The 27895-nt window shown below is 48.8% G+C and overlaps 1 protein-coding gene across 2 annotated transcripts; it reads left to right on the top strand.

The window, feature by feature from the left end:
* The first annotated feature begins 1742 nt into the window (after nucleotides 1-1742).
* Nucleotides 1743-25677, top strand: PLEKHS1 (pleckstrin homology domain containing S1). Of its 2 annotated transcripts, none has more exons than XM_073684669.1 (17): nucleotides 1743-2267; nucleotides 8063-8113; nucleotides 10118-10182; nucleotides 11084-11202; nucleotides 11742-11876; nucleotides 12320-12386; nucleotides 14987-15040; nucleotides 15720-15794; nucleotides 16821-16925; nucleotides 17113-17226; nucleotides 19932-20096; nucleotides 20292-20392; nucleotides 20692-20754; nucleotides 21131-21232; nucleotides 21634-21769; nucleotides 22386-22486; nucleotides 23054-25677. In XM_073684669.1, exons 2-16 carry the CDS (start codon nucleotides 8083-8085, stop codon nucleotides 22458-22460), a joined length of 1407 nt encoding a protein of 468 aa, XP_073540770.1. In that variant the 5' UTR covers nucleotides 1743-2267; nucleotides 8063-8082; the 3' UTR covers nucleotides 22461-22486; nucleotides 23054-25677. The 2 variants fall into 2 exon arrangements, with proteins under 2 accessions (XP_073540770.1, XP_073540768.1); XM_073684667.1 differs by having other exon boundaries at nucleotides 1744-2267; nucleotides 20692-20811.
* Nucleotides 25678-27895: the final 2218 nt, after the last annotated feature.

Below are 27895 nucleotides of genomic sequence, written 5' to 3'. Positions count from 1 at the left end.
TGTTCACATGGTCAGTTCAGTGTGAGTCGGCCGATCAACTGTGGTAACCTTCATGACGTCACCACTAGCACCCTGAGACAGCATAACAGCCAGAGGGGCAGAAAGTTATAACAGCCTGGGGGCCAGCAGGTCATAACAGCCAGACAGGTAGCAGGTCAAAACAGCCATAGGGAGAGCAGGTAAAAACAGCCAGAGGGGCAGCAGGTCATAACAGCTAGAGGGGCAACAGGTCATAACAGCCATAGGGGCAGCAGATCATAGCAGCCAGAGGGGCAGCAGATCAAAACAGCCTGAGGGCCAGCAGGTCATAACAGCCATAGGGGCAGCAGGTTATATCAGCCATAGGGGCAGCAGGTCATAACAGCCATAGGGACAGCAGGTCATAACAGTCTGAGGGGCTCTACTAAGTAGTAAAGATGCTGATTATGAAAGGGTGAATAATTCTGAGAATGCAGCGGTCAGTAAAAGTGGAATTTTGTGGTGAATTTGGAGAAGTCTCTTGTTATATTAAGCTGAAAAAGGAGCATGGACCGCACCACCAAAAATCATACATTTGATCTAATGCATCTCTGCAAAAATATATATATAACTGAACATGAGGTTCTTAGTTTAACATTCTGATCAGACTGTATGAAGCCCCCTACCACGTCACGGCAAACCTCGCAGTGGGTCCTAACATTTCCTACCTGAACGGGAGCGGAGCCTTGTGCCAACCACCGCCACAGCGACAATGCACCAGCAGGGCGGGCGGCCCGGTGCCTCACAGCACCCATGCTGCAAGACCGAGTCCCCATGACTCCAGACCGCGCCGCCCCACAAGCATTATCATTCAGTGTGGAGATAAGTGAAGTATAACAACTACACCTAAGCCAATAAGACAGAGATACGGGCAATTAAAGGGACGCTTCCCATTCTTTTCCTCTTTTCCTTGTTTTATCAGCCATGTCCTGATGTCCGGCTTTAATTTCTTCTTTTACAATATTTTCCACTCAAAACCTAAAAATTTAAGTCCGGCTGCAATGATTTCCATGTGTCACAGAGATGGACGGGTGATAACTTGCTACGATGGGGATAACCCTTTAAGAAGCTGGCGGTGACTTTCCAGCCAACGTGCCCTAAAGTGTTTCCATCTGTACGATTGATGTTTCTGTGCTATTATTAAACAATCACTCATCGACATTCAGAGCAGATACGAAAAATACCAGACTCGGCGAAGTATCACACACTGCACTGCGCTACGGCGCCCCCTTGTGGCTATAAAACCATAAAATATCTGTATATGAGTAGACGAATGTAACGTTATCACCAGTGCAATGAATACTCTGGTGAAACTATAACTGCGCCACCTTGTGGACAAATATTCCTGAAATGTAAATATTTACAAGTTCATACAATGTAAACAGCGGAAATGTAACAATTTTTAATATATTACAAGAGATTTCTCCATAATCTGCTGTAACTCGCTTGGCATGTGTCTCCTCCTTACATGGCGGCCGGACTTGGACCCCATACTCTTGCTCAGCATGAATAACTTTGGCGCATCGTTCGCTTTCTTTTAGCTGCGTCACTTTCAAAACTCTCCAGACACAGTGTAAAAAAGTTTTCAAACACATTGGATTTTGTTTTCCCTTCCTGTTTTGTGTTTTCGGTGCGTCTTCTCCCTTGTTTTTCACCTGGCTCTTTTCCTGGTGGACGACATACGGTTCAACGTATTTAATCTCCAGGAAGTGGCGGACGCCCAAATCCCTCCCAAAGACTCAATTTATTCTCTCAAAACAAGCTGGGATTTTGGATTTTCCCCCCCTACAAGGGTCTCGGGCACAAAAATGAGAAAAATCCCCTGGACCCAGCGAGGTTCTTGAGGAGGGGAATTCCTGGCGGATCATATTTCAGCCTCTGCGCACATACAAATAGGAGGCTGCGGGGGGGAGGCGGCAGAACGAGCGCCGACACCTGTACGCAGCTCACCTGCAGAACCTGTACGCAGCTCACCTGCAGCACCTGTACGCAGCTCACCTGCAGAACCTGTACGCAGCTCACCTGCAGCACCTGTACGCAGCTCACCTGCAGAACCTGTACGCAGCTCACCTGCAGCACCTGTACGCAGCTCACCTGCAGAACCTGTACGCAGCTCACCTGCAGCACCTGTACGCAGCTCACCTGCAAAACCTGTACGCAGCTCACCTGCAGCACCTGTACGCAGCTCACCTGCAGCACCTGGACGCAGCTCACCTGCAGCACCTGGACGCAGCTCACCTGCAGCACCTGTAAGTAGCCGACAATGTGGGGTGGGGGTCTGATAACAGTGGGGGTCTGATGACAGCGGGGACCTATGTCATCCAGGTGATCGAGGAAGAGCCTGTCTACAGGGCATTGTCCTAATGATCAGGTAGTCAGCGACTAATCTCCCCCCATACCTGACCACAGCAGAGGATGATGAGGGTTCTGATCTCTTTCTCTGGGTTACAGTCACGGCTAAGTGCGTCTGAGGCTCCTGTAGGCATTGGAATAGTATGGTGCGTTCCTTCAGTGCGGCTATAATCCCCTGTGCAGGGGGACATTACTGTGCAGTGGGGACATTACTGTGCGGGGGGACATTACTGTGCAGGGAGAAATTACTGGACAGGGGGACATTACTGTGCAGGGGCGGACATTACTGGACATGGGGACATTACTGTGCAGTGGGGACATTACTGTGCGGGGGGACATTACTGTGCAGGGAGAAATTACTGGACAGGGGGACATTACTGTGCAGGGGCGGACATTACTGGACATGGGGACATTACTGTGCAGGGGGACATTACTGTACGGGGGGAACATTACTGGACAGGGGGACATTACTGTGCAGTGGGGACATTACTGTGCAGGGAGAAATTACTGGACAGGGGGACATTACTGTGCGGGGGGGACATTACTGTGCTGCGGGGTGGACATTACTGGACAGGGTGACATTACTGTGCAGGGGGGGCATTACTGTGCAGGGGGGAACATTACTGGACAGGGGGACATTACTGGACAGGGGGACATTACTGTGCGGGGGGACATTACTGGACAGGGGGACATTACTGGACAGGAGGGACATTACTGGACAGGGGGACATTACTGGACAGGGGGGACATTACTGTGCAGGGAGACATTACTGGACAGGGGGACATTACTGTGCAGGGGGGACATTACTGGAAAGGGGGACATTACTGTGCAGGGGGGACATTACTGTGCAGGGAGACATTACTGGACAGGGGGACATTACTGTGCAGGGGGGACATTACTGGACAGGGGAACATTACTGTTCAGGGGGACATTATTGTGCGGGGGGACATTACTGTGCAGGGGGGACATTTCTGTCCAGGGGGACATTACTGTGCAGGGGGGACATTACTGTACAGGAGGGACATTACTGTGCAGGAGGGGCATTACTGGACAGGGGGACATTACTGTGCGGGGGGACATTACTGGACAGGGGGACATTACTGTGCAGGAGGGGCATTAGTGGACGGGGGGACATTATTGTGCAGGGGGTACATTACTGTGCATGGGAACATTACTGTGCATGGGAACATTACTGTGCATGGGGACATTACTGTGCAGGGGAACATTACTGGACGGGGGGACATTACTGTGCAGGGAGACATTACTGGACAGGGGGACATTACTGTGCGGGGGGGACATTACTGGACAGGGGGACATTACTGTTCAGGGGGACATTATTGTGCGGGGGGACATTACTGTGCAGGGGGGACATTTCTGTCCAGGGGGACATTACTGTGCAGGGGGGACATTACTGTACAGGAGGGACATTACTGTGCAGGAGAGGCATTACTGGACGGGGGGACATTACTGGACAGGGGGACATTACTGTGCGGGGGGACATTACTGGACAGGGGGACATTACTGTGCAGGAGGGGCATTACTGGACGGGGGGACATTATTGTGCAGGGGGTACATTACTGTGCATGGGAACATTACTGTGCATGGGAACATTACTGTGCATGGGGACATTACTGTGCAGGGGAGCATTACTGGACGGGGGAACATTACTGTGCAGGGAGACATTACTGGACAGGGGGACATTACTGTGCGGGGGGGACATTACTGGACAGGGGGACATTACTGTTCAGGGGGACATTATTGTGCGGGGGGGACATTACTGTGCAGGGGGGACATTTCTGTCCAGGGGGACATTACTGTGCAGGGGGGACATTACTGTACAGGAGGGACATTACTGTGCAGGGGGACATTACTGGACAGGGGGACATTACTGTATGGGGGGGACATTACTGTGCGGGGGGGACATTACTGGACAGGGGGACATTACTGGACAGGAGGGACATTACTGGACAGGGGGACATTACTGGACAGGGGGGACATTACTGTGCAGGGAGACATTACTGGACAGGGGGACATTACTGTGCAGGGGGGACATTACTGGAAAGGGGGACATTACTGTGCAGGGGGGACATTACTGTGCAGGGAGACATTACTGGACAGGGGGACATTACTGTGCAGGGGGGACATTACTGGACAGGGGAACATTACTGTTCAGGGGGACATTATTGTGCGGGGGGACATTACTGTGCAGGGGGGACATTTCTGTCCAGGGGGACATTACTGTGCAGGGGGGACATTACTGTACAGGAGGGACATTACTGTGCAGGAGGGGCATTACTGGACGGGGGGACATTACTGGACAGGGGGACATTACTGTGCGGGGGGACATTACTGGACAGGGGGACATTACTGTGCAGGAGGGGCATTAGTGGACGGGGGGACATTATTGTGCAGGGGGTACATTACTGTGCATGGGAACATTACTGTGCATGGGAACATTACTGTGCATGGGGACATTACTGTGCAGGGGAACATTACTGGACGGGGGGACATTACTGTGCAGGGAGACATTACTGGACAGGGGGACATTACTGTGCGGGGGGGACATTACTGGACAGGGGGACATTACTGTTCAGGGGGACATTATTGTGCGGGGGGACATTACTGTGCAGGGGGGACATTTCTGTCCAGGGGGACATTACTGTGCAGGGGGGACATTACTGTACAGGAGGGACATTACTGTGCAGGAGGGGCATTACTGGACGGGGGGACATTACTGGACAGGGGGACATTACTGTGCGGGGGGACATTACTGGACAGGGGGACATTACTGTGCAGGAGGGGCATTAGTGGACGGGGGGACATTATTGTGCAGGGGGTACATTACTGTGCATGGGAACATTACTGTGCATGGGAACATTACTGTGCATGGGGACATTACTGTGCAGGGGAACATTACTGGACGGGGGGACATTACTGTGCAGGGAGACATTACTGGACAGGGGGACATTACTGTGCGGGGGGGACATTACTGGACAGGGGGACATTACTGTTCAGGGGGACATTATTGTGCGGGGGGACATTACTGTGCAGGGGGGACATTTCTGTCCAGGGGGACATTACTGTGCAGGGGGGACATTACTGTACAGGAGGGACATTACTGTGCAGGAGAGGCATTACTGGACGGGGGGACATTACTGGACAGGGGGACATTACTGTGCGGGGGGACATTACTGGACAGGGGGACATTACTGTGCAGGAGGGGCATTACTGGACGGGGGGACATTATTGTGCAGGGGGTACATTACTGTGCATGGGAACATTACTGTGCATGGGAACATTACTGTGCATGGGGACATTACTGTGCAGGGGAGCATTACTGGACGGGGGGACATTACTGTGCAGGGAGACATTACTGGACAGGGGGACATTACTGTGCGGGGGGGACATTACTGGACAGGGGGACATTACTGTTCAGGGGGACATTATTGTGCGGGGGGGACATTACTGTGCAGGGGGGACATTTCTGTCCAGGGGGACATTACTGTGCAGGGGGGACATTACTGTACAGGAGGGACATTACTGTGCAGGGAGACATTACTGGACAGGGGGACATTACTGTGCAGGAGGGGCATTACTGTACAGGAGGGACATTATTGTGCAGGGGGAACATTACTGTGCAGGAGGGGCATTACTGGACGGGGGGACATTATTGTGCAGGGGGAACATTACTGTGCAGTGGGGACATTACTGTGCAGGGAAACATTACTGGACGGGGGGACATTACTGTACAGCGGGGACATTACTGGACGGGGGGACATTACTGTGCAGGAGAGCTGCCATATAGTCTACAGGAGGTAAAAATTGATAGAAGTGATGGGTCCCTTTAATTATCGTTAGGGGACAAGCGATTTTAGGACTTGAAGTTGATTGACCTCGACTTTGTGCAGGGTTTTTATTTCTTTAGTAGATTTTTGTTTTCAATTATGTCCCTCAATCTGATGTTTGATGGCAGCAAAGGGTGAACTAATGGAAACGTCCAGTTCTTGGCAACTGCATATATAGCAATTCCCTATGAGAAGTCTGTCTCCAGCATGTGATAATATAAGACCAGCAGCGTAACGCAGGCAGCTGCTACATTTACCGCAACCTACAGACTTCTGACTTCTTGTCACTAAGTGGATGACGGAACGTTCTATGCAGTTCTGCTGCAGCCGCACCTGTCACCCTACAATGAGGGCTCTGGAAATAGCGCTGACGTCAGCTAAAATAAACAGTCTTTTCTATCCTAGAGAAACAGAGGATTCTTTTTTTTTTTTTCATTTATGTTATTTATTTTATTTCTTTTGACAATTTCTAATTTCACTCTATTTTTATTATCATTATGACACATTCCTGATGACATTATTTTTATTACTTAGAATTTTTTAATATTATTATAATATTTCTTAGTCACTAGTTCTGTATTCTTCTTTGCCTTTTCCTTCTCTTCATTTCTTTGGTATCTCAGTTGTTCTGTGCTGGGTCCACTATATAATCCTCAGTCTCTGGTGTCAGTCACTAGGACTTCAGCGACATTTCCTATGTGGGCGAGCTACATAAAACTCCTAGAAACCTCTCGCTCCTAGAAGCAGAATGCGGGTTGTAGTACTCGAGGAATACCGTGCTTTATGTTTTAGTTTGTTTTACACCAATATATGGCTGAGAAGAAAGAGTCACTTTACTGGTTAGACAACGGTCGGCAAAGCGTGAAGCTCACAAAGATCCAGCATCAAACTGGTTTATTTCATTTCCTCGTCTCGAGTCAAGGCCACTGTTACCCTGCACCCACTATAGCAGCGCCCGGCATTAGGTGCCACCGCTACCCCTGCACACACTATAACTGCACCGCTTGGTGTCACCGTCACCTCTGCACCCCTAGGTGCTACCGCTGCACCACCTATAGCTGCACCCCTAGGTGTCACCGCCACCTCTGCACCCCTAGGTGCTACCCCTGCACACACTATAGCTGCACCCCTAGGTGCTACATCCGTAGGTGTCACCGCCACCTCTGCACCCCTAGGTGCTACCGCTGCACCACCTATAGCTGCACCCCCAGGTGTCACCACTACCTCTGCACCCCCTATTGCTACACCCCTAGGTGTCACCACTACCTCTGCACCCCTTATTGCTACACCCCTAGGTGTCACCACTACCTCTGCACCCCTTATTGCTACACCCCTAGGTGTCACCACTACCTCTGCACCCCTTATTGCTACACCCCTAGGTGTCACCACTACCTCTGCACCCCTTATTGCTACACCCCTAGGTGTTGCCACTACATCTGCACCCCTAGGTGTCGCCGCCACCTCTTCACCCCCTATTGCTACACCCCTAGGTATCACCGCCACCTCTGCACCCCTTATTGCTACACCCCTAGGTGTCACCACTACCTCTGCACCCCTTATTGCTACACCCCTAGGTGTCACCACTACCTCTGCACCCCTTATTGCTACACCCCTAGGTGTTGCCACTACCTCTGCACCCCTAGGTGTCGCCGCCACCTCTTCACCCCCTATTGCTATACCCATAGGTATCACCGCCACCTCTGCACCCCTTATTGCTACACCCCTAGGTGTCACCACTACCTCTGCACCCCTAGGTGTCGCCGCTACCTCTGCACCCTTATAGCTATGCCCATGATTTCTAAGTCAAGTTTCAGCCCCCCATAACCGATGGCATTTTCTCTTCATAGCCAGAAGGACCGGGTTCACGATGAGCCCCAAGAGGAGGATCTCCATCACAGGTAAGAGGAATCAGACCCAACCAGAATGTCCTCTATCCCTATGGGGTAATGTATGAGCGGATTGTAAGGTCTGGCTGTTAGGTTCCACCGTCCAGCATTTCTAGGAAAGTTGTGGAGGTGGCGCCTCCATTACTGTGTGACGGGGTCACAGTCGTACAAGTTTTACCAGTTTGAGCTGAAACTTTTGCCCTGATAGTGTCGCTCCGCACATTCCTGCAGACGGAGAAGTTATTTCCAGCCCTGACCTCACAGGGAATGTGTCCTCTGAGAATAAATTATTGTTTCTTAGAATGTTGGAAGTTTTATTTTATTTTCTATGTCACTATTTAGAATTATTTGCATAAAATCCTAAAATCTTCCCGTTGTTTTACTGGTCACTGAGTCACAGATCCTGTTCTGTAAATATTAATAACGTCTCCGCAGTTGACTCATTATCATCACAGACAGGTTTACATGGCCCCTGTATATAGGTAACACAGGATACACAGAAATAGCTGATGTCTCAGCTCTCCTCTTCCCCTCACCTGCACAGATCACAGAGCATGCCCACTACACTCCCATAGAAGTCAACAGGTGATGTCACAGCTCACCTCCTTCCCTCCCCTCATGTCTGCACAGATCACAGAGCATGCCCACTACACTCCCATAGAAGTCAATAGATGGAGTCACAGCTGATCTCAGACTTGATATGTGTCACTCCCATCATCCCTGTCTACAGCTGTAGTATATGTGTCACTCCCATCATCCCTGTCTACAGCTGTAGTATATGTGTCACTCCCATCATCCCTGTCTACAGCTGTAGTATATGTGTCACTCCCATCATCCCTGTCTACAGCTGTAGTATATGTATCACTCCCATCATCCCTGTCTACAGCTGTAGTATATGTGTCACTCCCATCATCCCTGTCTACAGCTGTAGCATATGTATCACTCCCATCATCCCTGTCTACAGCTGTAGTATATGTGTCACTCCCATCATCCCTGTCTACAGCTGTAGTATATGTATCACTCCCATCATCCCTGTCTACAGCTGTAGTATATGTGTCACTCCCATCATCCCTGTCTACAGCTGTAGCATATGTATCACTCCCATCATCCCTGTCTACAGCTGTAGTATATGTGTCACTCCCATCATCCCTGTCTACAGCTGTAGTATATGTGTCACTCCCATCATCCCTGTCTACAGCTGTAGCATATGTATCACTCCCATCATCCCTGTCTACAGCTGTAGCATATGTATCACTCCCATCATCCCTGTCTACAGCTGTAGTATATGTGTCACTCCCATCATCCCTGTCTACAGCTGTAGTATATGTATCACTCCCATCATCCCTGTCTACAGCCGTAGTATATGTATCACTCCCATCATCCCTGTCTACAGCTGTAGTATATGTGTCACTCCCATCATCCCTGTCTACAGCTGTAGTATATGTGTCACTCCCATCATCCCTGTCTACAGCTGTAGTATATGTGTCACTCCCATCATCCCTGTCTACAGCTGTAGTATATGTATCACTCCCATCATCCCTGTCTACAGCCGTAGTATATGTATCACTCCCATCATCCCTGTCTACAGCTGTAGCATATGTATCACTCCCATCATCCCTGTCTACAGCTGTAGCATATGTATCACTCCCATCATCCCTGTCTACAGCTGTAGTATATGTGTCACTCCCATCATCCCTGTCTACAGCTGTAGTATATGTATCACTCCCATCATCCCTGTCTACAGCCGTAGTATATGTATCACTCCCATCATCCCTGTCTACAGCTGTAGTATATGTATCACTCCCATCATCCCTGTCTACAGCTGTAGTATATGTGTCACTCCCATCATCCCTGTCTACAGCTGTAGTATATGTGTCACTCATATCATCCCTGTCTACAGCTGTAGCTGTGGCGCCGCCTCCGTTCCTGGAGGTAGATACTATGTAGATTTGCCCTGTAGATGAGGATATTTGGGATTTATCGGGATGATCGATGATTATTGTGTTCTCTTTGCAGATGAGGAGATCATTAAACAGGGCTGTCTCATCAAGTCTCCCCCGTCCTACGTTTTTAACAAGAAGGTAACGTCCTCCTCCTCATACATCGCTGCTCCGTCATCACCCGCTGCCGGTCCTGGACACGTATTGCCCCTTATATCTGTTTCTGAGAAAGCTGGGTGACCACTACTATGGGGTCTGGTACAGCTACCATAGGGGGCGCCATCCAGCTTTCCAAAGGCAGGTGCAAAACAAGAGAGATCTCACCCAGGAAACAGATAGTTACAATGTATCCGTTCTTCCAGTCCTGTATAAATCCTTACAGCTGCGTTGGCAGGATGAGGTCAGGCCGCGTTTCAGTCTGTTTCGCTTCCTATTAAGGCTATGTTCACACCTTAAGTATTTGGTGCAGAAATTTCTGCTTATCTTGGCAGGAAAAATGCAGCACAAAATACGCACGTTTCTCCGCGTTTTTTACTTGTGTTTTTGCTGCAGATTTTTCCCCACTGATTAGTTTGCGAAAACACTGAAATAATTGATGCTGAAGATTTAAATCGGCATCAAATCTGCAAGTCACAAATAAGCAATGTGTGCACGAGGCTTTAGGATTCTCATTCACTTTGCTGCATCAGGAAACCCTTCAGGTTTTGTGTCAAATACAAGCAGCAAAAATGCAGCGAAAAGCAGAGCTTGTGTAATGATTGGGGGTGACAGCCCCTCAGTGAGCTGTAATGGGGGCTTATTGGTGGCCGATGTCACCCAGATCATTCCAATGTGCCCGTCCTCAGCCGAGCAGCTTCATCAGCAGGACTTGGGTGGTGTTGTCAGACCATTTCTATTCTTTAACAGCAAGAAGAGATCTTAAAAATAGTGAGAATTTTTTTTTTAAAAATTGCAGATCTTTCCCTCGCTCCTATGTACAGATTTCTGTCTCTGCCCCTTTGGGGGTCCGGGATTCTCGCTGATCTGATGCTTCATATTTCAGGGCTCCTGGAAAGCGCGATTATTGAAGCTGTGCAAAACGAGTCAGGGCTCCTTCATCCTGCGCTACTACGGGTACGATGGCGTCACCGAGCACTGGAAGGGCGACATCCTCATCAGCAAGTGAGCGTCTGGCATCTCATCCCCGGGGGTCAGCAAGGAGGGTCCTGCATTGTGGAAAGCTGTCATAGCCCACGGCCCTGCTATCAGTATTTGGTCAGTATTCGGTCAGTATTTTTTCTCAGGAGTGGGAGCCAAAACCAGGAGTGGGTGATAAATGCAGAATTGGTGACTTGTTTCTATTCTACCTTTTCTCTGATTGTTCCTCACCTGGTTTTGGCTCCTGAGAAAAAATACTGACCGAATACTGACCGAATACTGATAGTGGGGCCGTGGTCTTAGAGAGATTACCTGCCCCCTCAGGTCCTGTGTGACCCCCAATAATCCCTTATTATCACATAGGGAAGACGTCAGCCCCTTTATTCCCCCTTCATCTGTTTCTGGGAGAGTTGGGTGACAATGTATCGCTCTCATCGCTGCAGTCACCCAGCTTTCCCAGCATCCGGAATGGCAGCTTTGGCCACAGCAGTGCCGGAGGGGAGCGCTGCTGTCTGGATTTGATAGAAATATACTGAAATATTGCAACTTTTACCTTTTTCTAGTATAAAATCGATAGAAATCGGAAAGGACCTGAAGGAGAAAATCCTCCCGATCATCCGACTCTTCAACAACTCCCCCGACAACATCCTGTGTATAAGGACGGACAGACGCGACTACTACCTGGTGGACGACAGCACGTAAGTGTGATCACACAGGGGGTGATAGTGGGGGGCACTCCTGAGGGGGCACAAAGTTGTGCACTAGACTATGGGGTTAGTGGCTCTTGAACCCTTTATTGTGCTGTAGTTTTTCTCTTGCTCATACAGCTGAGGGTTTGTTCCTTTTGCATCCAGTCTATATAAACTAAACCCAGCAGCGCACAATTATCTCTCCTGTTGTCATAGTTTGCTACAATGTATTAGTGCAGGAAAATGTATCCAGACCGCTTGGACCAAACCCTCAGCTGTGAGCAGAAGGTCTTCACAGAAACTCTCTCAGAAAGTTGGAGAACTTTTCTTTATATGTTAATCACTACCATCTCTCCGGAGTAACCCTGCCCTGGCACCGGCCCACGGTGACGTGTGAGGGGGTCGCACCCCGGGGCCCCTGACTTATGTTGTGTCCCTTGTTCATTACACAGAGAAAACATCGCTGAGTGGCAGAAATATATAACGGAGGCCTGGGAGAAAGCCCACCAGAAACTTACAGTGAGTGACCCCTAATGTGACCTCTATGGCCTCTAGGTCTGTAACCTCTATGATCTCCACTCAGACCTCAATGACCCCAACCTCTATAGCCTCTCTGTCGTTGGCCTCTATGACCACTCTGTCCTCAGTCTCCATGGCCTCTATGTCCTCGGCCTCTATGACCTCTATGTCCGCAGCCTCTATGAACTCTAGGTCCGCAGTCTCCATGGCCTCTATGTCCTCAGCCTCTATGTCCGCAGCCTCTATGAACTCTAGGTCCACAGTCTCCATGGCCTCTATGTTCTCGGCCTCTATGACCTCTATGTCCGCAGCCTCTATGAACTCTAGGTCCGCAGTCTCCATGGCCTCTATGTCCTCGGCCTCTATGACCTCTATGTCCTCAGCCTCTATGAACTCTAGGTCCGCAGTCTCCATGGCCTCTATGTCCTCAGCCTCTATGACCTCTAGGTCCACAGTCTCCATGGCCTCTATGTCCTCGGCCTCTATGACCTCTATGTCCGCAGCCTCTATGAACTCTAGGTCCGCAGTCTCCATGGCCTCTATGTCCTCGGCCTCTATGACCTCTATGTCCTCAGCCTCTATGAACTCTAGGTCCGCAGTCTCCATGGCCTCTATGTCCTCAGCCTCTATGACCTCTAGGTCCACAGTCTCCATGGCCTCTATGTTCTCGGCCTCTATGACCTCTATGTCCGCAGCCTCTATGAACTCTAGGTCCGCAGTCTCCATGGCCTCTATGTTCTCGGCCTCTATGACCTCTATGTCCGCAGCCTCTATGAACTCTAGGTCCGCAGTCTCCATGGCCTCTATGTCCTCAGCCTCTATGACCTCTATGTCCTCAGCCTCTATGAACTCTAGGTCCGCAGTCTCCATGGCCTCTATGTCCTCAGCCTCTATGACCTCTATGTCCGCAGCCTCTATGAACTCTAGGTCCGCAGTCTCCATGGCCTCTTTGTCCTCAGCCTCTATGACCTCTATGTCCTCAGCCTCTATGTCCTCAGCCTCTATGACCTCTAGGTCCACAGTCTCTATGGCTTCTCTGTCTCTGGCCTCTATGAACTCTTGGTTTTCAGCCTCTATAGCCTCTGTGTCCTCAGCCTCTATGACCTCTAGGTCCTCAGCCTCTATGACCTCAAGGTTTGCAGCCTCTATGGCCTCTGTGTCCTCAGCCTGTATGACCTCTAGGTCTGCAGCCTCTATGACCTCAAGGTTTTACAGCCTCTATGGCCTCTCTCTGCCTGGTCTCTATGATCTCAAGGTTTGCAGCCTCTATAGCCTCTGTGTTCTCAGCCTCTATGACCTCTAGGTCCACAGCCTCTATGGCCTCTCTGTTGTCGGCCTCTGTGACCTCTAGGTCCACAGCCTCCATGACCTCTTTTTCCTCAGCCTCTGTGACTTCTAGGTCTGCAGCCTCTATGAACTCTAGGTCTGCAGCCTCTATGGCCTCTTTTTCCTCAGCCTCTATGACCTCTATGTCCTCAGCCTCTATGTCCGCAGCCTCTATGACCTCAAGGTTTGCAGCCTCTATGGCCTCTATGTCCTCAGCCTCTATGACCTCTAGGTCCACAGTCTCTATGGCTTCTCTGTCTCTGGCCTCTATGAACTCTTGGTTTTCAGCCTCTATAGCCTCTGTGTCCTCAGCCTCTATGACCTCTAGGTCCGCAGCCTCTATGACCTCAAGGTTTGCAGCCTCTATAGCCTCTGTGTCCTCAGCCTGTATGACCTCTAGGTCTGCAGCCTCTATGACCTCAAGGTTTGCAGCCTCTATGGCCTCTGTGTCCTCAGCCTCTATGACCTCTAGGTCTGCAGCCTCTTTGACCTCAAGGCTTTACAGCCTCTATTGCCTCTCTCTGCCTGGCCTCTATGATCTCAAGGTTTGCAGCCTCTATAGCCTCTGTGTTCTCAGCCTCTATGACCTCTAGGTCCACAGCCTCTATGGCCTCTCTGTTGTCGGCCTCTGTGACCTCTAGGTCCACAGCCTCCATGACCTCTTTTTCCTCAGCCTCTGTGACTTCTAGGTCTGCAGCCTCTATGGCCTCTGTGTCCTCAGCCTCTATGACCTCTAGGTCTGCAGCCTCTTTGACCTCAAGGTTTTACAGCCTCTATGGCCTCTCTCTGCCTGGCCTCTATGATCTCAAGGTTTGCAGCCTCTATAGCCTCTGTGTTCTCAGCCTCTATGACCTCTAGGTTCACAGCCTCTATGACCTCTAGGTCTGCAGCCTCTATGATCTCAAGGTTTGCAGCCTCTATAGCCTCTGTGTTCTCAGCCTCTATGACCTCTCTGTTGTCGGCCTCTGTGACCTCTAGGTCCACAGCCTCCATGACCTCTTTTTCCTCAGCCTCTGTGACTTCTAGGTCTGCAGCCTCTATGGCCTCTTTTTCCTCTGCCTCTGTGACCTTCTGCGTCCTCAGCCTCTGTGACCACTAGGTTCACAGCCTCCATGACCTCTAGGTCCGCAGCCTCTATGTCCCTGGCCTCTATGACCTCAAGGTTTCCAGCCTCTATGGCCTCTCTGTCCTCGGCCTCTATGACCTCTAGATCCGCAGCCTCTATGAGACCTCTACGTCCCCATATGTGTAACTTTACATATTTTTGTTTTAAGATCGGAAAACCTACAAATCCATCTGCAAACCTGCTGGAGTTCGTACAGGAGCAGGTGAGACGCCCCCTAGTGGAGGGTATTATTAAGCTGGAGACTTGATGACAGGAGCTGCCAGCGACAATGTGCAGGATGTCCTGGGGTCTAGATACCACCATGGTGGCCGTTCCCCTCTTATCTCAGCGGTAGATGACAGAAGCCGCAGACGGTGGTTTATACCCGCTGGACTCTGTACACACAGTCCTGGATTTCTCCAACCTCTTCTCCAGGGCCAGAACATTAGATCCGTCGTATCACATGAGGGGTGTAAAGGCCTTAATTGTTTATTGCTCTAGTGCAAATAAAATCAAAATAAAGCAACTTTGGATTTGTGTATGCAGCTCCTATGCAGACCTATCTGTCTCCACGGTAACAGACTACAAATTACCCTCTGTAGTCAAATCTACCTGTTCTGTCTCTTTTTGAGAAGCCGCACGTGACTGCAACATCTGTCTACAGAGGATCTGTTATCACAGGCTTGTAGAGCTCTGCAGAAGAGCTGTGTACACAAAACGGCAAGAGATTTTCTTGTGAGAACTGTTTGCCGAGCGGCTTCATTACTTATTCTTAATGCATTAGAGCAATAAGACATAAACTGATCAAAAGAGACCGATCAGCAGCAGGAAATCCCGGCTGTCGCACGTGACTGACGCCCGAGCTGCTCATTTACTGATGATTCCTGCTTCATTTACTGCAGAAAAAAAAAGAAGCGGCGGCGAGACCGTACTCATATCCCGAAGATTGTCTGCACACCGGGCCGGCGTTAGACGCGGTAAGAGACGCCAACGAGACGCCGGTACATAGTATACCAGACAAATGATAGTGTTGTGCAATACCACCACACAGTGCAACAAAAATTATGCCCCAGAGCTTACAACTGATACCCGAAAATATTGCAAAAATAATCCCGCCATACAGTGAGAAAAAAATACTGCCAAATACCAATTACTGCCACCAAACAGTGTAGAAATAATACCACTATAAGGTGCAAAAATAATATTACAAACACCATGAAGCAATGAAATCATACAGTACATAAATGATATTACGTCCATCATACAAATATTATCGCCATAGAGTGCACATATAATACTGCAAAAAAAAAAAGACTGAATATTTCCACAATATAATGCACACATAATACCACAATAAAGAAACCGAATATTACCCCATAATACAGTAGTTAAAACATAATACTGCTATAAGGTGGCTGAATATTTCCACCATATAGTGCACAAATAATACAAAAAAAATTGAGCAAACAAACTATAAACGAGCAGCGCACAAATAATAGATCAATGAATGAATAAGATAAGCTGCATGCAAATAATACCACCATACAATGCAAAAATAATACTACCACTGTACAGTTCACAATAAATGGCACCATACAGCGAACAACTAATAACATCAAAAGCCGTCCGAAGAACATCACTGCACCCTGCACAAATAATATCTCCATAGAGTACAAAAATAATACCGCCATAATATGTACAGATAATGCCGCCATACAGTCTGCTATTAATACTGCTACATTGTATAAAAGTATCATCATCAGACACTGCAAAAATAATAACCGCATACAAATAATACAGTGAATAAATAATACCCCTATACCGGACTTATTAAGTAACCGTACTTGATGCACCGAGGCTTCACATAGTCCCTGATGACGGGACGGCCGAGGCCCAGAATCACTTGCCCCCTTTTGCCCTCCCAATAATCCTGGCATGGATTTATAAACTCCCGGGTGACGGATGATGGCGCCAATTATAATCTCCGTGATGTTTGTCTGCAGGATCCAAACAGGCAGAGATCCGCCACAGACCCCGTGACCTTGAAGAGAAGCATGAAAAGCGCCAGCGAGTGCAGAAAATCAAGAAACACTATTTCTATAGAGGAGGTAAGAGCAGCGGACAGAACGTCAGCTCGCGGCGCACTGACTTACTTCTGAACATGCTCAGCTGCAGTGTAAAGCATAGGGGAAAGGCAGAACAGCAGCCTGAGCTTCTAATGAGATTGGTGCTGGAATTCTAATTAACAACTAAAGTCGTATAACGCAGCACTAATTGTGTCCTGTGTTTATCCAGGTCATAGCCTGCAAGCGGCAGCACAGCAACACACTGTCAACTCCCTGCCATATTCCAACAGACAAGAACAATCATCAGAAAGCGAAAAGACATTCATCAGCAGCGCCGCTACAGGTAAAAACTACACCCAGACTCAAGATAAAGGTCTGTGCTAATTAGATTCCTTATAGGAGTCAGAAGAGGCAGAGCTCCATCTGATTCACAGCTCCTAATCCCCTGCATAAACCAAGGGTTAAATGCAGCCACCACTAGAGGGAGCTCCCTGTATACAGAGATACATGATAAGATCCTGTCTGCAGCCACCACCAGGGGGAGCTCCCTGTATACAGAGATACATGATAAGATTCTGTCTGCAGCCACCACTAGGGGGAGCTCACTGTATACAGAGATACATGATAAGATCCTGTCTGCAGCCAGCATTAGGAGGAGCTCCCTGTATACAGAGATACATGATAAGATCCTGTCTGCAGTCACCACTAGGGGGAGCTCCCTGTATATAGAGATACATGATGAGATCCTGTCTGCAGCCACCACTAGGGGGAGCTCCCTGTATACAGAGATACATGATAAGATTCTGTCTGCAGCCACCACTAGGGGTAGCTCCCTGTATACAGAGATACATGATAAGATTCTGTCTGCAGCCACCACTAGGGGGAGCTCCCTGTATACAGAGATACATGATAAGATCCTGTCTGCAGCCACCACCAGGGGGAGCTCCCTGTATACAGAGATACATGATAAGATTCTGTCTGCAGCCACCACTAGGGGGAGCTCACTGTATACAGAGATACATGATAAGATCCTGTCTGCAGCCAGCATTAGGGGGAGCTCCCTGTATACAGAGATACATGATAAGATCCTGTCTGCAGTCACCACTAGGGGGAGCTCCCTGTATATAGAGATACATGATGAGATCCTGTCTGCAGCCACCACTAGGGGGAGCTCCCTGTATACAGAGATACATGATAAGATTCTGTCTGCAGCCACCACTAGGGGGAGCTCCCTGTATACAGATACATGATAAGATTCTGTCTGCAGCCAGCATTAGGGGGAGCTCCCTGTATACAGAGATACATGATAAGATCCTGTCTGCAGTCACCACTAGGGGGAGCTCCCTGTATATAGAGATACATGATGAGATCCTGTCTGCAGCCACCACTAGGAGGAGCTCCCTGAATACAGAGATACATAAGATCCTGTCTGCAGTCACCACTAGGGGGAGCTCCCTGTATACAGAGATACAGAAGATTCTGTCTGCAGACACCACTAGGGTGAGCTCCCTGTACACAGAGATACATGATAAGATCCTGTCTGCAGCCACCACTAGGGGGAGCTCCCTGTATACAGAGATACATGATAAGATTCTGTCTGCAGCCACCACTAGGGGGAGCTCCCTGTATACAGAGATACATGATAAGATCTTGTCTGCATCCACCACTAGGGGGAGCTCCCTGTATACAGAGATACATGATAAGATTCTGTCTGCACCCACCACTAGGGGGAGCTCCCTGTATACAGAGATACATGATAAGATTCTGTCTGCACCCACCACTAGGGGGAGCTCCCTGTATACAGAGATACATGGTAAGATCCTGTCTACAGCCACCACTAGGGGGAGCTCCCTGTATACAAAGATACATGATAAGATTCGGCCTACAGCCACCACTAGGGGGAGCTCCCTGTATACAGAGATACATGATAAGATCCTGTCTGCAGCCACCACTAGGGGGAGCTCCCTGTATACAGAGATACATGATAAGATTCTGTCTGCAGCCACCACTAGGGGGAGCTCCCTGTATACAGAGATACATGATAAGATCTTGTCTGCATCCACCACTAGGGGGAGCTCCCTGTATACAGAGATACATGATAAGATTCTGTCTGCACCCACCACTAGGGGGAGCTCCCTGTATACAGAGATACATGATAAGATTCTGTCTGCACCCACCACTAGGGGGAGCTCCCTGTATACAGAGATACATGATAAGATTCTGTCTGCACCCACCACTAGGGGGAGCTCACTGTATACAGAGATACATGATAAGATCTTGTCTGCATCCACCACTAGGGGGAGCTCCCTGTATACAGAGATACATGATAAGATTCTGTCTGCAGCCACCACTACGGGGAGCTCCCTGTATACAGAGACACATGATAAGATCCTGTCTGCAGCCACCACTAGGGGGAGCTCCCTGTATACAGAGAGATACATGATAAGATTGTCTGCAGCCACCACTAGGGGGAGCTCCCTGTATACAGAGATACATGATAAGATTCTGTCTGCAGCCACCACTAGGGGGAGCTCCCTGCATACAGAGATACATGATAAGATTCTGTCTGCAGCCACCACTAGGGGGAGCTCTCTGTATACAGAGATACATGATAAGATCCTGTCTGCAGCCACCACTAGGGGGAGCTCCCTGTATACACAGATACATGAGAAGATTCTGTCTGCAGCCACCACTAGGGGAGCTCCCTGTATGCAGAGATACATGATAAGACCTGTCTGCAGCCACCGCTAGGGGGAGCTCCCTGTATACAGAGATACATGATAAGATTCTGTCTGTAGTCACCACTAGGGGGAGCTCATACTACACACTTTATATATTGAGTATGGATACGATGATACATAGTCAGCTCCCCCTAGTGGCTTCTGCCAGAACTGTGTCATGCAGAGGATTTAAAGCTTTGTATCAGATAAACTGATCTCTAAGGAGTTAAGAAGTAAATGTCTGATCTTAGAAGTTGAAGATAGCATGTACAGTTCTCCTATAATGTTACTTATCTCATCGCTCATCTCTTCCATATTCTGTTCTCAGTGTGATGCAGAGGACAACAGGTCCAGTGATGACCTGACAGACCGCGCGTATGTCAGCGAGCCGGAGCCGGAGCCTGAATCGGAGCCGGAGCCGGAGTCCGAGCCTGAATCTGAGTCTAAGTCTGACACCGAGTCTGTGTATGACGTCCCCCGACCCGTCAGCCTGGTAAATACCTCCAGAAATCACCCTGTGCCCTTCACTGGTCAGACTTAAAGGGGTATTCCTATACATCTGCCTGACATTACTGAGCAGGGGTCACAGGGGTTGCAGCGGTCCTCGTTAGGATACCCCCCCATTGGTCATAGGTCACACAGCGCAGACTGTTTCTCCCACAAGTCTCATCTCCTTTCTTCTCTGTAGAATAAATCCGGATCTCAGGACTCCGCAGTCGAACAAGAGGAAACGAGCGAATCAGACGACGACAGCAGCGGGGACGATGTGTACGAGGACATGCAATCCATGTAAGGAAGGGACTCGTGCTGCTCCCCGGCCTCCTCCCTACTGCATTACATGGCGGAGTCTCAGTGATGTCACCGCTGATCTGTGGTGATGTCGCCGCTGATCTGTAGTGATGTCACCGCTGATCTCTGGTGATGTCGCCGCTGATCTGTGGTGATGTCGCCGCTGATTTGTAGTGATGTCGCCGCTGATCTGTGGTGATGTCGCCGCTGATCTGTAGTGATGTCGCCGCTGATCTCTGGTGATGTCGCCGCTGATCTCTAGTGATGACGCCACTGATGAATCCTATTTTTGTTTTCAGAGTGAGGGCCATTAATTCGCCACAGAAGCCGCCGCGCAGCTTCAATCTTCCGCCGATTAGCAGGTACACCAACACCCAGGGAAGCCGCCTGAAGAAAGCTCAGATACTGAAGCTGATGTAGTAAGTATGTCTGACTACAACCTCCGAGTCGTACCAATGACATACTGCTACAGGGGTCAGCTGGCAGGAAGCGGGGGTCTCTGGAGCATTAGTGGAGGCGTCACTCCGCCCCCTACAGTCCAGAGTGGCATAGTGCCAGCACAGCAGTGCCAGCATTGTGCCCGTCTGCTCAGAGTCAGGCGTCTGCTGTAAAGTTAATACTATGCAGTCGTGGTGTTATCCTAATGTGCAGTAAGAAAGTATCAGGGTCTGAGGGGAATATTCGGACATCTTACTTGTGTTAATGTCTTCTTTCTTCTTTCTGCTTTTATTTTCTCAGTGAATCGCACAATGGCAGCGACCAAGTATCGATAAGCGTCTCGGTGCCGACAGATCACCTGGAGAAATACCTGGGACTGGAGGAGATCGGAGAACGACTGAGGTGAGGATCAACGAGAAAGTAAATGAGCGGCCGGTCATACGCCGGGAGTGGGAGTCCGGATGTTATACACCTGGGGCAGGGGACACAGGTTATAAATCGGGGTGGGAGTCCGGATATTATATACCTGGGACAGGGGCCGGAGGTTATACATCTAGGGCGGGGTGCTGGAGGTTATACACCTGGGGCGGGGGCCGGAGGTTATATATCGGAGGTGGGAGTCCGGAGGGCCAGATGTTATACACCAGGGGGTGAGGATCCGGAGGTTATACACCAGGCGGGGATGTAGTTCATTATTAGGACATGCGGCCGTTACTATCACCCGCCATGTTTCTTACATAACGATACATATAGCTGCTCTGCGGCGCCCCCAGTGTCTGACCTCGTGTAATGCTCATCCACAGGGTGTCAAAGTGGAAGGGTCCTGCGCACATCGGCTGCTTGTTTCATCATGGAGATGTCATCCAGTCCATTAACGAGCTCCGCACGGACAGCGGGGACTTGTTCTTCCAGATGTTGCGTCTCTCCATTTCCAGTGAGGTGAGACCTGCAGTAAATTGCGGCCCCTCGTGGCTCATGTGACGGCTCCAGCCCCCGGACTAGTCTGGCACCACCTCGACTTTGTCGACCACCATCCTGATCCCCTATTCTGGCAATTGCAGGGGTCTATTGTGTATATATATATATATATATATATATATATATATATATGTGTGTGTGTGTGTGGTGTTAGGATGGGAGACGCTGCAGAGATCCAAGATCATCTTCACTGATACACTGTAACAAACCCTCAGCTGTGAGCGCAGCGTTGCATTCTATAAGCATCTTCCCATTCGCTGACCCCAGCAGAGGCAGACGCCCTGGATTTATGGTCGTCTGTGCCTTTACCCTTCACACATCCCAGCGCTCGTCCTCTCAGCACAACGTTCTGCAGACTTGAAGTTTTACACAATATTTTTTATTTTACTGCTGATTTCCACCTGCTGTAACCGGCACAGACGTCTCGTGTCGACCGTCAGGTCCAACTGCGCCAACTTATGTAGAGAGGAGCCCGTTTCACTGCACGCCGCACAAATGGCCCCAGATTCAGTTCCGGCCCCTCCATTATCAGACGAGCCCTTTACTCCACATTCACTGACGCGTTCTGCTCTTCCAGGTGAATCTGAGGCTGATCCGGGACAAGAAGACCCCCGTTTTTCACCAGGAAGGTTGCACTTGTGACAGCTCGTGATGACAGCGTCTCCTGCAGGAAGAAAGGTGCAAAGTCGCTCTCCATGGATAGTTCCATCTTTCTATAGAAGGAATATTCACTCGGCGGCAGCGGGATTTACTGCAGGAGATAATAATGGGGGGAGGACTATGTTTCCACCAGGTGTTGTGACTGCTGCGCACTGCTCCATAGTCTGCCCTAAGTGTTGGTCACCGCTTGCACACACTCAGTAGACGGTGTAAGGCCTGGGGCTACTTTCTCGCTTTCTCCGGATCTCCTCGCTGCGGGGATGCTATTCCGCTTGCTCTGGGGTTGCCATGGTTCCTCCAACCCTGATTCATAGAACCTCCTGTCATGTGACCTCTACTTTCAACAATACATTTGTGATTGAAGGTCACATGACCCTGCACGGAACAGAGACAGCTGATGCTACTATGGCAACCCCAGAGCAAGCACGAAACTGCAACCTACAGCGAGTGATGGAGGTAGAATGAGCAGCCACATGCCTTTCAGACTCTTTTACACATTGATAAACCCGGTATTTGTCATCTCACAGCTTTTACTATGTAAAGAGAGATTTTGCCAATGTTCATTGATTCTTTTTGTGTTTTTAGGGGTTTGATCACAAAAATCCCAGTGGACGAATCACTGCCATAGAAAGAAGATGATGCAGAGAATCTCAGCGCAGAAAGGTGTCACGTGCACCTTATATAGTATACGGCTTGTTAGGTTCAGAGTCGCGCTCGCTGCGGCCGTCTGTAAGGTCAATTGTAATGGCCAAATCAATGTATCTACCTGTGATCACGAGCAAGAAACACGATGAGCACAGATACAGAACCGGGCACCTGCGTCCGTCACCAGTACATACCCATGTATGGCATAGAATGTTACAATGTATCCAGCACCATCCTGCGGCCGATAGTAAAGGCCAGTGATGGGCACCCTGCTAGAATGTATTATATATGTGATAAGGGCATGAGACGCCATGAGCACAGATACAGAACCAAGCCCCTGCGTCCGTCACCAGTACATACCCATGTATGGCATAGAATGTTACAATGTATCCAGCACCATCCTGCGGCCGATAGTAATGACCAGTGATGGGCACCCTGCTAGAATGTATTATATATGTGATAAGGGCATGAGACGCCATGAGCACAGATACAGAACCGGGCACCTGCGTCCGTCACCACTACATACCCATGTATGGCATAGAATGTTACAATGTATCCAGCACCATTCTGCGGCCGATAGTAATGACCAGTAATGGGCACCCTGCTAGAATATATTATATATGTGATAAGGGCATGAGACGCCATGAGCACAGATACAGAACCAAGCCCCTGCGTCCGTCACCAGTACATACCCATGTATGGCATAGAATGTTACAATGTATCCAGCACCATCCTGCGGCCGATAGTAATGACCAGTGATGAGCACCCTGCTAGAATGTATTATATATGTGATAAGGGCGTGGGACACGATGAGCACAGACAGATACAGAACCGGGCACCTGCGTCCGTCACCAGTACATACCCAGGTATGGCATAGAATGTGTATACAATGTTACAATGTATCCAGCACCATTCTGCGGCCGATAGTAAAGGCTAGTGATGGGCACCCTGCTAGAATGTATTATATATGTGATAAGGGCGTGGGACACGATGGGCACAGATACAGAACCGGGCACCTGCGTCCGTCACCAGTACATACCCATGTATGGCATAGAATGTGTATAGAATGTTACAATGTATCCAGCACCATTCTGCGGCCGATAGTAATGACCAGTGATGGGCAGCCTGCTAGAATGTATTATATATGTGATAAGGGCGTGGGACACGATGAGCACAGACAGATACAGAACCAGGCACCTGCGTCCGTCACCAGTACATACCCAGGTATGGCATAGAATGTGTATACAATGTTACAATGAATCCAGCACCATTCTGCGGCCGATAGTAAAGGCCAGTGATGGGCACCCTGCTAGAATGTATTATATATGTGATAAGGGCATGAGACGCCATGAGCACAGATACAGAACCAAGCCCCTGCGTCCGTCACCAGTACATACCCATGTATGGCATAGAATGTTACAATGTATCCAGCACCATCCTGCGGCCGATAGTAATGACCAGTGATGGGCACCCTGCTAGAATGTATTATATATGTGATAAGGGCATGAGACGCCATGAGCACAGATACAGAACCGGGCACCTGCGTCCGTCACCAGTACATACCCATGTATGGCATAGAATGTTACAATGTATCCAGCACCATCCTGCGGCCAATAGTAATGACCAGTAATGGGCACCCTGCTAGAATATATTATATATGTGATAAGGGCATGAGACGCCATGAGCACAGATACAGAACCAAGCCCCTGCGTCCGTCACCAGTACATACCCATGTATGGCATAGAATGTTACAATGTATCCAGCACCATCCTGCGGCCGATAGTAATGACCAGTGATGAGCACCCTGCTAGAATGTATTATATATGTGATAAGGGCGTGGGACACGATGAGCACAGACAGATACAGAACCGGGCACCTGCGTCCGTCACCAGTACATACCCAGGTATGGCATAGAATGTGTATACAATGTTACAATGTATCCAGCACCATTCTGCGGCCGATAGTAAAGGCTAGTGATGGGCACCCTGCTAGAATGTATTATATATGTGATAAGGGCGTGGGACACGATGGGCACAGATACAGAACCGGGCACCTGCGTCCCTCACCAGTACATACCCATGTATGGCATAGAATGTGTATAGAATGTTACAATGTATCCAGCACCATTCTGCGGCCGATAGTAATGACCAGTGATGGGCAGCCTGCTAGAATGTATTATATATGTGATAAGGGCGTGGGACACGATGAGCACAGACAGATACAGAACCGGGCACCTGCGTCCGTCACCAGTACATACCCAGGTATGGCATAGAATGTGTATACAATGTTACAATGAATCCAGCACCATTCTGCGGCCGATAGTAAAGGCTAGTGATGGGCAGCCTGCTAGAATGTATTATATATGTGATAAGGGCGTGGGACACGATGGGCACAGATACAGAACCGGGCACCTGCGTCCGTCACCAGTACATACCCAGGTATGGCATAGAATGTGTATACAATGTTACAATGTATCCAGCACCATTCTGCGGCCGATAGTAAAGGCTAGTGATGGGCAGCCTGCTAGAATGTATTATATATGTGATAAGGGCGTGGGACACGATGGGCACAGATACAGAACCGGGCACCTGCGTCCGTCACCAGTTACATATCCATGTATGGCATAGAATGTTACAATGTATCCAGCACCATTCTGCGGCCGATAGTAAAGGCTAGTGATGGGCAGCCTGCTAGAATATATTATATATGTGATAAGGGTGTGGGACACTTGAAATCTGCCATCCAACAATCCAGAAAATATATATTGATTTCTATAGCCATCTGATGGTCTAGAATCTGGTCCCATTGATCTGAATAAAAGTAATTTACTATAAAAAATAGCGACTCAGCGTCAAATCAGACGCTGGGACGATAAGAGTTGTATTTTTACATCTGCTGTAACGCTATATATTGGGGAACAAGATAACTAGGACAATCCAGCATTAACAAATCCTTATGGATGCTGGATTATCAGATGACGCAGGCCATCGGGGCACAATGGGACTTGTTAAACTCCTTTTCAGTGCTGGATTATCAGATGATAAAATGAGAGTTGCCCCCACAGATTGGGGAACACTGCTACAAGCAAATAGACACACATAAAATCCCTTTAATCCAGAATAACAGAACATTGAGGGTGCTGGATTATCAAATATTCTCTACTACAGAAGAGTGATAGAAAGGTATAGGCCACTCTCGTGTAAAGGATCCATTACATACATCTGTATCCAGGATGTGGCTGTAAATTGTTATATTGTATATTATTTATCTATTGTACAGTAAATAATTTTGCAAATAAAGGAACTTTGTAAAGTGAAGTTTGGCCTCTGTCCACTAGATGACGCCAGACAACCATAGATGCCGTCCTCTTCCTACATGCACCTATTTAAATCAACTGTGCATCGCCCGGTCTCTGAGCCAAGGGACAACAATTTTGTGCATCGTATGTAAAAAAAAAAAAAAAAAAATACTGTCGTACATAAAAAAAAACTTTTGGGCCAAACAACTTCTGGTGAACGTGGGAAAATGCATCGGGAGGAAGGAGCAGAAGTGACAGCAGCTCGGAGCCTCCTCTGCACCCCCAAAATATAACCAGCAACAAAGCCATATGGCAGCCGCTGATCCTGTACCTCCGATTCAGGACCCCGAGGGACTGATCCCTTTTCTTTTTTTGTCTTGTGGTATTCATTGACTTTTCTTGCACCCAATTCTTCAAAATTTTGCACATGGTTCATGACTTTTCCAATGCTCTTTATTTTTTGCTTTTTTACTTTTTTACCTTTTTTGCACCTTTAATCTGCAAGAAGTCGCAGGTTCTGTAAAATGTGACAAAATTTCCGCTCAGTGGATTAGAGTACAATGTGCAAAAAAATGTGCGACTTTTTTTTAAAAAAAAATTGCAATTAATGAATCAACTCAAAAAACATCCGGAAACTCCAAATTGCTACCACAATGACGAACATGAAAAAAACATCCAGAGGAAAACACAAATATAGAAGAATAAAAGACAAATAAAACAGCGCAAAGAAACTAGAGAAAAAAGGGACAAAGCAATAACGAATCAGGATCATAGAGACTTTTCAGAGACTTTGATCTCTGGTTCAGACTTCCACCAATCACTACCCGGACGGAAGAGGAGGCTTACGGGGTCACATACATTGTATGAGCCCATACACCGTCTCTCCGAGGAGCACTGAACAGCGCTTCGCTTTCTCAATCATGTAAGACGCCTTCAATTCCAAGACATCGGTCTCTCAGTTTGCACTTTGTGATAATTTGCAACTTTTTCAGCCATAAATGAGCCCTGGTCACAAAAACATTTCATGTTATGGCACATGGAAAGCCCAAATCTGCAGAAAACACATAACACACGCACCTCTTAAGGCCTCATTCACACTTTAGTTTTAATACCTTGACCAACCCGATTCTGCCGCTGTTTTCTGTTTTCCGCGGAGTTGCTCCATTGCAAGAGACATTCACATTTGTTTCTTCAGGAGCGCAGTATGTGAAATCTCTGCTAGCAGACCAACTAGGAGTTTTTTCAGTCTTTTCTGGGGGCGTGCGCTTTCACCTCTCCCTCCGAGTCTTGGTAAATCACAGCTCATCTGTCTCTGAGCAGAGAATGCACTCCTGAAGAAACAAAGGTGAGCATTAGTGATTGTAATGCACACGCCCGGGCTGAGCGGCGTGTGCGTGTGATTCCACTGGACCGTGCCGGAGAGTGAATGCCTGGAGGGGCGTAACTAGGTATTCACCCGATCCGACCAGGGTCGCATAACGGCA

The sequence above is a fragment of the Phyllobates terribilis genome, unplaced genomic scaffold (assembly GCF_046119375.1).
Source record: "Phyllobates terribilis strain yellow unplaced genomic scaffold, ASM4611937v1 Scaffold_5__5_contigs__length_657084704, whole genome shotgun sequence".
Taxonomy (NCBI): domain Eukaryota; kingdom Metazoa; phylum Chordata; class Amphibia; order Anura; family Dendrobatidae; genus Phyllobates; species Phyllobates terribilis.
This window is presented reverse-complemented; position numbering and strand designations above follow the sequence as displayed.